The following is a 13,155-nucleotide window of genomic DNA, read 5'->3' on the forward strand; positions in this document are numbered from 1 at the left end:
ATTTTCTGCCTAAACTGGCTACTTTGTGGGGAGTTTGTGTAGGTTGGTTGGGGGTGTCTTAGCGTTTCTATTGCTGCAATGAAATACCCTGACCAGAAAGCAAGTTGGGGAGAGAAGGGTTTATTCGGCTTATACTTCAAGATCATAATCCATTATCAAAGGAAGTCAGGTCGAAACTGAAACAGGACATGATCCTGGAGGCAGAAGCTGATGCAGAGGCCATGGGGAGCGTCTTGCACACTGGCTTGCTCCCCATGGCTTGTTCAGCCTGCTTTCTTATAGAACCTAGGATTACCAACCCAGGGATGGCAACATGCACAATGGGATGGTGTGGGCCTTCCCCATCAGTCACTAATTAAGAAAGAGGCTTACAGCTGGATCTTATGGAGGCATTTTAACCGAGGTTCCCTCTTTTCAGATGACGCTGGCTCCCATCAAGTTGCCTGACCAGCCAGCACAGATGGGGAAGGGGTGGTGGTGGTGGTGGCTCTGCTTGCTACCCTCTGCCTATTTTTTTCTCAACTTCTCTTGCCTTTTCACTTACTTTCAATCAGTGCTCAGGGGGATTGGTAAGAGAGAGTGCATCTATTACCTTTGGGGGAGCAGATTTTCCCTGGGAAACCTTCACAGACGGTTCTGGGTCAACTCCCCTGATGATAGATCTGGCAGGAGGATGTGATTTGGGGAAGTGGGTTTTCTAGGGAGGACTTATCTAACAAGCCTTGGTGGTCATGGGGTTTCTTCTTCCTTGCAGGGTGTGCACTGGCCTTTGGTAGGTACAGGAGATGGCTGCCCCCAGTAGTCAAAGAAGTTTAGTTCCTCACAGTGGAGCCAGGGTGGGGAGGCCCCTGACCCTACTGAAGTTTCCACCCTAGCCCTGAAGTCTTTCCCCTCCCTTCTTGCTTTTCTTCAACATAACTAGGGTTTGAGAGAACACCACCCACAGGCGATCCCTGAGATGGAGCTTCTTGCTGCTCTTTTCTTGGGGCTAGCAATGCCCTTAGAAGACCATTGCCAACCATGGGAACAGCTTCATTGCATCCTTGGTACTGGGGGATGGGGGAGCTAGCAGAGATAGTTATTATGAGCCATTCTCTTCTGCCTTTCCCCCCTAAACCTTATTTTCTTCATCCATTCATTTGTTTGCAAACATATGGAGCCACTCTTGAAAATGACCCAGGTTCAGTTCCCAGCATCCACAGGTGGGCTAACAACCATCTGAGATCTAATATGATGCCCTTTTCTGACCTCCACAGACACTAGATATGAACAGATGCAGGCAAGACACTTATACACATAAAATAAAAATAAATAACTCTTATTTATTTACCTTAGTTTGTCAAGACAGGGTTTCTCTGTGCAGCTCTGGCTGTCCTGGAACTCACTCTGTATGTAGACCAGGCTGGTCTCGAACTCAGAAATCCACCTGCCTCTGCCTTCTGAGTGCTGGGACTAAAGGTGTATACCACTACTCCTTTAATAATAAAATTCCTTTAAATAAAATGTTTGAAAGTTTCTGGCAATCACAATGTAGAATGTTTGTCACATAGTAGGGCCAACTACTTATTCAGTGGGGAAAGAGACAGAGTTGGTTCAACTTGAGCTGAAGATGGCGAGGGAAAGAGTTGAGGAGAGCCTCCTCTCCTCCCAGGAGTCAATGCTGTGACCTTAGCCGAGATGTGTAACAGTGAGGACATGGAACCCGAGGAGACCACCCCCTGGAGCCAGGCAGGAGCCCCAGTGGAGGGAACAGGACACCAACCCAACTGCAAAACTTTCGACCTAAAATTTGGCCTGTCTAAAAGAATTGTAGGGACAAAGATGGAGCAAAGACTGAGGGAATGACTAACCAATAACTGACCCAACTTGAAACCTATCCCATGGGCAAACACCAATCCCGAACACTATTAATGACATTCTGTTATGCTTGCAGACAGGAGCCTAGCATAACTGTCCTCTGAGAAGCTCCACCCAGCAGCTGACTCAGACAGAAGCAGACACCCACAGCCAAACATTGGACTGGTCAGGGACTCTTATAGAAGAGTTGGAGGAAGGAGTGAGGGCCCCCAAGGCATTGGCAATCCCACAGGAAGACCAACAGTCAACTAACCTGGACCCTCGGGAGCTCTCAGAGTCTGAACCACCAATCGAAGAGCATACATGAGCTGGACTGAGCCCTCACCCCTCCCCCGCACATATGTAGCATATGTACAGCTCAGTCTCCATGTGCATCCCCCAACACCTGGAACAGAGGCTGTCCCTAAAGCTGTTGTCTGTCTGTGGAGTCAATTTCCCAATAGTGGGAGAGATGTGCCTAACCCTCTCAGAGGAGAAGGGGATGGGGGAGGACTCTGTGGAGGTGGGACCTGGAGGGAGGCAGCAATTGGGATATAAAATTAATTGATTAATTAATTAATTAATTAAAAAAGAAGAGCGTCTTCTCGCTCGCTCACTGCTCTAAGTCCCACTGGAGGACTAGCAAGATGTGCTGGGCATAAGGCTGGCTGGAGTCATGACAGGACAGCTAGGGAACTGAGGCAGCCATTAGGAATGTAGCTCTGGGATAGATGCTGCTTACCCGGTGAATGTATTTTGGCTTTGATCCTTAGTTCTAACCCCCCCCAAATCAACACCCTGAGCAAAACAAAGAATAACTGGACAGACAGACACTCCTTTGGGGTTAATGTGACCTCAGAAGTTTTCAATGTCCTCTCCTGTATGCACCCCTTCCATTCTCAAAATCTAGAGCAAATCTATAAACTACAGGTTAAAAAAAACAAAAACTGCCTGGGGCCCAGAGAGGTTAGCTGGCTTGCCCAAGAACCCATAGTTAGAAAAACAGAACTTGCTTTTTTTGACCTAATCCTATAAGTTTTCTTCATTGAAACTCTTACTAAGGTCTAAATAGCATCGATGGGGGAACCCGACTTATGAGAGTGCAAGGGACCACTTTACTAATTCACAAAGAAGCCACATTTAAGGATAACTATTTCAACCCGACTGGGTGTATGGGCCTGAGCCCTAACAGGTGTGTGGCAATACCTGCATTGACCATATGAGGTCAGCATTGAGCCACCGACAGCCTCAACCAAAGTGCCTATACTCTGACAGGGAGCCTTTCTGTCACTCCAAGAGTTGGGAGAAGGACCCAGTGGCAGTGTTACCTCAAAAAATGGTCATTACCTTTGACTCAAGCTGCAATGTGACTTTTATTAACATCAGCCTTCTGCCAGTGGCGCTATCCAGACCCTCCCTCTGTGCTGGTGTCTTCTGCCTCTCTTTGGATAGCCCTACTTCCCACCCCTGCCCACTGCACTAGGCTTATCTTCAGGGAAACAGGCCCAGTTTCCATGGTGACCAGGCGGTCAACTTCTTTCACTGCCCCCTCCTTTCAATCCCCCATTCCCTGGCGCTTCCAAGGAAAGATATTGTCTATGATCAGAGAAGATGGGAATAGTCTCTTGGGAGTTCTGAAGTTGACCAAAGGGAATTGTCCCCCCCCTTTTTTTAAATAATTATTTATTTGTTTTATGTATATGAGGACAGTGTGGCTGTTTTCAGACACACCAGAAGAGGGCATTAGATGGTTGTGAGCCACCATGTGGTTGCTGGAAATTGAACTTGGGACCTGTGAAAGAGCAGTCAGTGCTCTTAAGAGCTGAGCCATCTCTCCAGCCCCAGGAATTGTCCCTTTTACAACTGTCCTCAATTCCGAGGTTGAATCCCCTGAGATAGAGACAGTAATGGGCATCAGGGGGAAGGCAATAGCCAAATGGAAAGTATGAGTCGTTCATGTAGGTTAGGAGACAGCATATAGTCCTGTGTTGGGACTTCTGTCTGTGCAGGGAAGACAGAATGTGGTGAGACAGGCTGAAACCAGAGTGAGGGGCTAGAGTTGGCTGCGAAGCAGTGGGCTGGAGTCACTAGAACGCGGTATCAAGATTTCTCTTGTGTCATGGGTGGGAAGGAGAAGTTTTCCCTTCTGGAGACTCCACACGTCCTGTTCAGGGAAAGAACGGACTTTTTGATCTAAAGAGGTCATTCAGGCTGACACTTCAAAGCAGTAGGTGGATAGAAGACCATCTGTTCTCTCTTGGGAGGGAGGAATAGGAAATGGGGCGTGGAAGCAGAAGTGCTGGGGTGGGGGGAGCAGGCAGAGGTGGGGGCATACAAGGAGTGGCTTTCCTGATCCAGAAGAGGCGAGGGAGCACCTGGCACCTCAGTATGCTTATTTCCTAACCCCAGAGATCAGATATGATATCAACACTGCCTCAAGGTCACCTCCTGCTCCAAAGGAACTTCCGGAATTGGGAATTGAAGCTAGCTCTTCCCGAACGCTAGACAATAGCGTTCTGTCACTGAGCTATAACCCCAACCTACTATCTAACACGTTTTTTGTTTGTTTGTTTGTTTGTTTGTTTGTTTTTGACAGTGTTCTGGTATCTAGTCTAGGCCTTAAGTATTGATCCTCTTGTCTCAGATGTGTGTCACTTCCCTTCACAAAGAGAAAGCTCTGAAGTCTAGGAGTCATCCTGTGGGTGCTGGCAGGTGGTTCCATAAGCACTCACTTGCCCTCCTCATGCCTTGGTCTCCTCCGGGTAGGGGTAAGGAAGAACAGTTACTGTCTGACAAAGACCCCAGGAACACAGTGGGTTGGCACAGTGACTATTAACACCCAGAACGACCATTGCCCGGTCTTTATCACAATCTATTATAATGACTGGTTTGCATGTCTTCTCCTCAACGGGGCTGTGCTTTTTGAAGGTAGGAAATTGCATTTTATTTCTATACATGACATACAGTAGGTGCCGGGTACTTGTTTACTTATGGATAGACCAGGAATGCACGCAGGCAGAACACTGCCAGTCTCTTGCGTGTCTTGGTCAACGCAGGGAAAAGCAGCAGTGGGTGGGCAGCGCACAGGGCCTGGCTACTGGCAGTCACTCAGCTTGCTGTGGTCTGTGACTTGACCTCCCTACCTCGGCAGACTAGTGGACTTTTTCATTGTACCCGGGAGGAACAGAACAAGGGCTTAGAGAGAGAAGGATTTTGTCTAAGGCCACACAACTTATGGCAGGGCCAGAATTAAGAGTTAGGACTCAGGTGTCCTTTACCTCCCCCCCCCCCTTCTAGAGAACTGGATGCACTTGATCGCTTTTCTGGGGCTGCTCTTGGGAAGGAGGGAGAACCTCCCTGCGGCTCCTCTCTCTGCCCTCCAGTAGTCCTTTCTTGGATTTAGCTTCAGCGCCTCTAGAGTCCGGCTTCTGCCTTAACCCTTTACCATACAAATTAGGAATAAGGGTCTTCCCTAAGATGCCCAGACTCATTCTCTTCTCCCCAGCCTTCAGCCTCAAGGACTCGTGGGACCAGAGATGGGAGACGGACGCTGCTTGATCCTCCCGCTCACCAGGGCCCTTCTAAGAGGGAGGGCAGCTGGAGAGGAGTTGAGGCTGAGATCTTCCCAGAATGGGCAGGCGGAAGGAAGATGCGGTGAACAGGGCCGAGAGACAGAAGGGGTGCGGGGAGCCCCTGTTGCTTCTCCCCTTTAGCGGTGTGGTGGTGGTGGTGGTTATTAGGAAGGCTTGGGGGAGGCGGAGTTTGGGGGGGCTGGGGGCGGGGCTCTGATGCACTGGGAGGAAGAGGGGGGGCGCGCTGGCTCCAGCTCGGCTCAGACAAAAGGCGGCGGCGGGAGCGGGCGGGAGGCGGAGCGGCGCCGCGAGGGCCTCAAGGTGACACCCGCCCCCGGCCCCGGCCCCCCCAGCCCGGCCCCTTCAGTCCGCCCTCCCACCCATCCCCCCATCTCCAGCCTCCCCCGTGCCCTTTCTAGGCCCCCTCCCCCCGGCGGGGGGTGGGGAGCAGAGAGGGCCCCGCCCCTCGCGCCCCCTCCTCAGGACCAGCGCAGGATGCCCCCGGCCCCTGGCAGCCCCCCGGGAGGTCCTGAGCTCGACGCGCCCCCTCTACGCCATGTCCCCCCCTGGCTCGGCCGCGGGAGAGAGCGCCGGCGGCGGCGGCGGCGGTGGCGGCTCCGGGGTCCCGGAGGAGCCCATGGCAGCGGCGGACGAGGGCCCCGCCCGAGAGGAGGTGAGAGCCGGCGGTCCCCGGTTCCCCCGCACAACCGCGACCTGGCCCCCATCCCCCGCACCTCGCGCGGTCCCCGCCGGTTCCGCCGCAGAGCGGCCGGCGCCCCGCACCCCGAGCCGGGCGCTGCAGCCGCAGTCCAGCAGCACTGCCCCGACCTGGCTGCCCGCGCAGTCCGCTGTGGCGAGGAAGGGGCCGTGTCGGGGGCGGGGCTCACGGGGGTCCGGGGCAGGGGGAGGGGCCCTGGGCGGAGCCTCGCAGACCCCTGGCTTAACAGAGAAGGGCTAGGCCAGCCCCCGGGTGAGGATGGTGGGCGGCATCCCACCTTGAAGGCCGGGAGGGAGGACTGGGAGTGCTCGGAGGCAAGAAGAGTGCCTTGGGGGAAGTGATGTTGTCACCCTAGCTGGGATCATAGGAAGATCAGAGGGGTACAAAGGCCATACCCCCTGGTGTCACTGAGAGTGTGTGTGTGTGTGTGTGTGTGTGTGTGTGTGTGTGTGTGTAAGGGGGCTGCTGCTCACCTCTCTCTCTTAATGCCTGATGCTCCCCCTAGGGGGCACTAAGCTTAAGAATTTCTGAGTCAGTACTGTGCGGGTACCTTGCTAGGGTCCTACTTTTAGTCTTTTGAAACCAGGAGACAAAGAAACTAAGGGAAGTAGAAGCCCTCAGTTCCAGCCTTGCATCCACACTGGTGCACACCGTGCATATTGCACGGGGGCAGGAGGAGAGTGGGGAAGGACGTGTGGGTAATCCCTTTCGGTTGTACTTACATTGGGACAAGCACATGACCAGGCGTGCACACAGGTGCACCTATAACACTCTGCTTCCAGAGGCACAGCTCCTGAAAGGCTGTCCTCTTACTGCCTTGCAGGTACCTGCTCTGTGTTGTTTCCTGTTCTTCTTAACTATGCCCAGAAATCTAGGGCCTCTGCTGTTAACTGTACACTTGGTTTCTACTGCCTTATCTCTCTCTCTTTCTGACTGGTCCCAAGGCCAGGCATGAAGAATTAAAGGGGCCAGTCAGCACTGCATCAGAAGGTTGTGTGTGTGTGTCTTTCTGTGTGTGTGTCTTTGTGTGTGCGTGTATACACACATGTGTGCAACAATGCAGAAAGAGTGGAAGATAGGTTATTTGAGCAATCAAACTCAACCTTTATTGATTATGTGCCTGCTGGGTGTCACTTAGGCAAAGAGAATGAGACATGAGCCCTGCCCTCAGGAGCGCTCCATCTGGTGGAGAACTAGACATGTAAACAACTCAGAAGGTCCCAAGTGCTTTTAACAGAACGGCCCTGGGAGAGGATCAAACATTTGTGACAAATGCCTGAGCTTCCAATGTCTTCCTTACCTATGGTTCATACCCAAATCTTCTCTGCCAAGGGGCCCCATTCCCTCTTTCCCATCCTAGAACAGAGAGGAAGAATGTGTGCTCACTGGGAAGGGGGGGTGTGTGAATAGTAGGGAGACTCACAGAAGGACACAGAGGAGGTGGGATGGATGAGACTGACCTGGAAGCGTTAGATTGTCTGTGAGGGAGAGAGAGGTGCGTGAGCTAACGGAGAATGGCTCCTCTGCAACCCAGGACTGGCAATATCTACAAGAGGTCAGGGCCCCACCTGTTAAGAGGGGAGATGATGTCAGTGAGTCCCTCCTTACTCTCCTGGGACCTCTGGAAAGGGTCTGGGCTGAGGACTTACCTTCGCTAATGCCTGTTTGTCTATTCCTTTTTTCCCCATCCACCCTTTCTCTTGTTTCATCGCCATCTTTGTGTCTGCCTTTGGAACTCTTTCTGGATACCATTCTATCCATCTGGGCCTCCACGTCTGATCTCTCTCTGCCTCTTGTGGTGTCTCTCTCTGTACTTTCCCGTGTTGGCATTCTGGTTACCTTTTTCTCGTGGTTCTGTCTGGGACCCTTCTGTGTTTATCTCGGGTTGCTGGTTCCCGTCTCTGGCTCTTCCCGCTACATTCCTGTCTGCCACCCCGGTGCTGGTCTACTGTCTCTCCATCTCTGTTCATCACCTCTGTGCTGGCTCCTGCCTCCTCACCTTGGCATGCCCTCCCTTCTCATCCGAGCAGCAGCGTCCCATCCAGCCCTCTTTCACCAAATCTCTCTGCCGGGAGTCTCACTGGAAGTGCCTCCTGCTCTCCCTGCTCATGTATGGCTGCCTGGGGGCAGTGGCCTGGTGCCACGTCACCACAGTGACGCGCCTCACCTTCAGCAGCGCCTACCAGGGCAATAGCCTCATGTACCATGACAGCCCCTGCTCCAACGGCTACGTCTACATCCCCCTGGCCTTCCTGCTAATGCTCTACGCGGTCTACCTGGTGGAGTGTTGGCACTGCCAAGCCCGCCACGAGCTGCAGCACCGTGTGGATGTGAGTAGCGTTCAGGAGCGCGTGGGCCGCATGCAGCAGGCCACCCCCTGCATCTGGTGGAAGGCCATCAGTTATCACTACGTCCGACGAACTCGACAGGTCACCCGATACCGCAATGGAGATGCCTATACTACTACCCAGGTGAGGGGCTGTGGGGGAGCACAGGCTGTTCAAGATGAAGGGGGTTGCTCCGATTGCCTGCCTTTCTCTCTGCCTGTGAGGGAGCAGGAGACAGCAGTGAGCCCCCGTGGGTATCCAATAATAACAACGAACACCAACAGAACCTAGCTTCAGGCACATACAGTCTTAAAACGGTTTAATTCGCCCGGTGTTGGTGGCGCACGCCTTTAATCCCAGCACTCGGGGGGCAGAGGCAGGCGGATTCGAGGCCAGCCTGGTCTACAGAGTGAGTTCCAGGACAGCCAGGGCTACACAGAGGAACCCTGTCTCGAAAAACCAAAAAAAAACAAAAAAAAAAAACAAAAAAAAACCGGTTTAATTCTTACAGCAAACCTATGAAGTAGGTGTATCCCCCCATTTTATTTTAAGGAGCAAACGAGTGTGTAGTGGTAAAAACCAACCAACCAACCAACCAAACAAACAAAAAACAAAATACAAAACCACCCAAAACCTGTCCAAGGTCAAATAGTAGGTAAGGAGATGGGACTTGAACTCAGCTGGCTGGCTCCTGGATGGAGTCTGTTTAGTGTTTTGTGTCTGCAGATGACTTCATCTGTTTATGCTCACCTGTTCAGTAAAGTCATTATTACCAAGTACTTATTCTCAGCTAAGGAGACCTCAGCTCAGACTTGCCTGAGGGTACTTCTACTTGGCAGAGGTAGACTTAAAGTCAGGTTTCTGGGTCTCAGGCCAAGACTCTTAGAGGAGGTGGTTGTGCGTGGTACAGGGTTTTCAGGGCAATCATCACCTACGGGCTTAATAAACCCACTGGGGCTGGGAGAGGGAGGGGGTGGAGATGATGATGATGATGATGGAGAAAGTGATCTCAGTTATAAGGACTTCTGTCTGTGTTGGGATGGGTAGACAAAAGCCGCAGTTGGCTCCCCTTGTGACTCCAACTTCCTCCTGCAGGTCTACCACGAGCGGGTCAACACACACGTGGCGGAGGCCGAGTTCGACTATGCGCGCTGTGGCGTCCGGGATGTGTCCAAGACTCTGGTGGGGCTGGAGGGCGCTCCGGCCACGCGGCTGCGCTTCACCAAGTGCTTCAGCTTCGCCAGCGTGGAGGCTGAGAACGCGTACCTGTGCCAGCGAGCGCGCTTCTTCGCCGAGAACGAGGGCTTGGATGACTACATGGAGGCGCGAGAGGGCATGCATCTCAAGAACGTGGACTTTCGAGAGTTCATGGTGGCTTTTCCCGACCCGGCTCGGCCGCCCTGGTACGCCTGCTCATCGGCCTTCTGGGCGGCAGCCCTGCTCACGCTGTCCTGGCCGCTGCGCGTGCTGGCCGAGTACCGCACGGCGTATGCGCACTACCACGTGGAAAAGCTCTTCGGTCTGGAGGGACCGGGCTCGGCCAGTAGCGCGGGCGGTGGCCTGAGTCCCAGCGATGAGCTGCTGCCCCCGCTCACACATCGCCTGCCGCGGGTCAACACGGTGGACAGCACGGAACTCGAGTGGCACATCCGTTCTAATCAGCAGCTGGTACCCAGCTACTCGGAGGTGTTGCTCATGGACCTGGTCGAGCTGGGCTCACGCTGCGGCGGGCCAGGGGGCAGCTACGTGCCTAGGTGTCGCTACGGAGGGGTTGGTGGCCCGGGCGCGGCGGGCGTGACCCCGCACTGGCGGAGCTGCGAGCACTGTCAGCGAGCGGTCAGCAGCTCGTCCATCTTCTCGCGCAGCGCGCTGAGTATCTGCGCCAGCCCGCGGGCCGCCCAGGGCCCCGGAGCGAGCGCGGGGTGCGGGGGCAGCCGCTTCTCGCTCAGCCGCCTCTACGGCTCCCGGCGCAGCTGCCTGTGGCGCAGCCGGAGCGGGAGTGTCAATGAGGCGAGCTGCCCCACGGAGCAGACGCGTCTGTCGAGCCAGGCCAGCATGCGGGACAACGAGGAGGATGAGGACGAGGAGGAGGCCGGGCCACCGCCGCCCTACCAGGACGCCCTCTGCTTCCCTGTCCTCATCGTCCATCGGCAGGAGGGGTGTCTGGGCCACAGCCACCGGTCACTGCACCGCCATGGCTCCTGCGTGGAGACCTCACTGTGACCTCCCGCCTTTGGAGGGAGCCTGCGCCGCCGTTCTCCTTCCTGCCTCTCCTTGTGTTGTGCTCCCTGTGTGTAGCAGGGGAAGGCAGGATGGTGGCTAAGGCCAGGCAGGGTATGAGGGAAGGCAGGAGGTGAGGGGCACGCTCAGACAAGACCTCAGTGATCTGAGACTGCTTCCCTGTACACAGACAGAGGCTGGGAGATTGGCAGCTCTCTAAGAATCCCATCCACCTGAGCAGAGGTGGTTCTCTTCCAGTCCCCACCGAGTTCCTGCAAGGGGGTACACCCCCTTTTCCATGCACACTCGAGATTTCCCTTCCAGGCTTTCATCGAGTCTTGACTGTTAGTATGTTGTGGGACCCGTTTCTGGCCTCCCAACCAAGGGAGCCATCATGGTGGGTACCAAGAAAGGCAAAGCACTTGGGGCTTTTTTTTTTTTTTTTCTTTTTCTTTTTTTGGTTTTTCGAGACAGGGTTTCTCTGTGTAGCCCTGGCTATCCTGGAACTCACTTTGTAGACCAGGCTGGCCTCGAACTCAGAAATCTGCCTGCCTCTGCCTCCCAAGTGCTGGGATTAAAGGCGTGCGCCACCACGCCTGGCTTTTCTTTTTCTTTTTGCCCCGGCGGTGGTTTGGTGAAGAGCAGCAGAGTTGGCTTCCAACCAGCTACTGTGTTCCCGGGTCTGAGGGTGGGGCCAGATGACAGCCCAGTATTCATCTCCATACCTTGAAAGAGTTCTGGCCTCTCCCGCCGCCCGCCTGGGAAAGCCACACTCATCACTGTTGTTTGTTTCACTTGAGCCCCAGAGGTCGGGTCCTGGAGGGACTTTTCCTCACACCAATGACATCACTCACCTCGGGACTTGCGGGCTCTGAAGAGCTGTTGTCAGGGTGCAGGGCAAGGGAAGGGAGGCTGAGAGGGCACGGCAGGCCTTTTCTGGAAAAGACTCAGCCTCCTGTCCATCAGCTGCTTCCTCCCCTGGGTTCTGGGTAGGTGCTTCCTTCATGGAGGCCATCCTGGAGGTCCTCATTAAAGCCGGCCAGGGGTGAGTGAGTGAGCAAGTGGACAGAGCCTGAGACACACCTCGATGTCGAGAGACCTCAGGAGCAGAGTTAGTAATGGCTGGTAGACTGGGACGAGCCCTGGAGGGATGGCGATGGGCTGGCTGTGCTGTAGCTTTTCCTCAGCGGGCAGCGGCTCGGATGCTTAAGAAGGATGTCCCTCACACATGCCTCCATAGAGCCGAGTCCATCCCAAGCCCTAGCTAGAGAGATACCCATTTCCAGTGGCAGGAGATCTGTTCTCGCCAGACCCTCCACTTCTTCCTGTCCTGCGAGTTGAAGCTCTAGGTCTTCAGAGGGGCTCCATGACAGAGCCCCAAGGCCTTTGTCCTGTCCCTTCAAAGCTCTGACACCAACTTTGCTCTCCCCTATACCCTCTTACCCGCTCCACCCCAGTGTGCATGTCTGTGTTTGGCCCCTTGCTCTCCCAGCTGCCCTGGCTGACGTTTTCCCAGCAGACTTATTACCCAGGGATTGGGCTCACATCCATCCAATCTTGCTCCCTCTGCTTCTTGCTTTGCCTTCACCAGCAGAACTCCATCTTTTTGGCTTTCCCTCTTCCTCCTGGCTGTGCCAGGCCTATGCCAACCAATGGGAGTGGCCCCTACCTATGCAAAAATCTCCTCTGGCTCCCTGTCCCCTTTTGCCCTGGGGAATGTGGGAAGCCCTGTTGTGGGGATGCCATGGTCTAGGGCTCAAATGGGGGCTGAGCTTTCTGGTTATACAGAGATGCTTGGGTGAGGAGGGAGGGGTGTCAGAGAAGGATAGGTTTGGGCAGAAGGGAGCAAGCACAGCTGCCCACTGGGTTTCCTGGGCAACAGTGTCCTCTGGCCACCTAGCACAGAACCCTCCAGGACCCTGAGTTTGAGGTGTGTGTGTGTGTGTGGTGTTGTCTATCGGAGCACAGGTACTGAGTGAGCTGTGGCCTCAGGCCTCAGTTCTTGGCCAGCTGGCACCTGAATGTCTTGTTCTCATTTAGGGGCAGCTTGGCCATCTTACAGCTCCAAGGAGGGAAGGACTTGGCTCATCCTCTTTCATTCTGGGTCCAGAAACCGAGCTTGGCCTTGGGAGAGGAGGGGGTGGGGAAGCCCCGTTATTATTTTTGCCTGACCATTTCCGCCTAGGTCTCCTTGCACAGACAGCCTCACCTCCCACACACACATACACGCACAGACTTAGAGAGAAAGCAATTCTTTGGTCTCTTTTCTTGGTAGCTTTATTGATTGCCAGGGAAAATGAAAACCAGAAAATTAATTAATCTCTAAAATTAAACTTTACACTGAATGTTCTTGTTTCTCTAATTAGAACCTCTGCTAGCAGCTGTGGCTACACACACACACACACACACACACACACAGAGATACAGATACACACACACACACCCTCACACCTACATGTTTGCACTCTGGAACTGTCAGAGG

General features: G+C 54.1%; 1 protein-coding gene across 1 annotated transcript; it reads left to right on the top strand.

Annotated features, from left to right (window-relative positions):
* The first annotated feature begins 5,807 nt into the window (after positions 1 to 5,807).
* Tmem151b (transmembrane protein 151B) lies at positions 5,808 to 13,081 on the top strand. Its single transcript, XM_021150143.3, has 3 exons — positions 5,808 to 6,081; positions 8,157 to 8,597; positions 9,549 to 13,081. The coding sequence occupies exons 1-3, from the start codon at positions 5,965 to 5,967 to the stop codon at positions 10,674 to 10,676; spliced, it is 1,686 nt and encodes a 561-aa protein (XP_021005802.1). The 5' UTR covers positions 5,808 to 5,964; the 3' UTR covers positions 10,677 to 13,081.
* Positions 13,082 to 13,155: the final 74 nt, after the last annotated feature.

The sequence above is a fragment of the Mus caroli genome, unplaced genomic scaffold (assembly GCF_978045245.1).
Source record: "Mus caroli unplaced genomic scaffold, Mus_caroli_1 scaffold_18, whole genome shotgun sequence".
In the NCBI taxonomy this organism is placed as follows: Eukaryota; Metazoa; Chordata; class Mammalia; order Rodentia; family Muridae; genus Mus; species Mus caroli.

Bases quoted from the DNA above. Each gene is read 5' to 3' on its own strand.
- Tmem151b (XM_021150143.3), top strand. From the start codon at position 5,965: ATGTCCCCCCCTGGCTCGGCCGCGGGAGAGAGCGCCGGCGGCGGCGGC. The intron at 6,082-8,156 runs GTGAGAGCCGGC...TCATCCGAGCAG, and splicing joins AGGGCCCCGCCCGAGAGGAG to CAGCGTCCCATCCAGCCCTC. The intron at 8,598-9,548 runs GTGAGGGGCTGT...TTCCTCCTGCAG, and splicing joins ATGCCTATACTACTACCCAG to GTCTACCACGAGCGGGTCAA.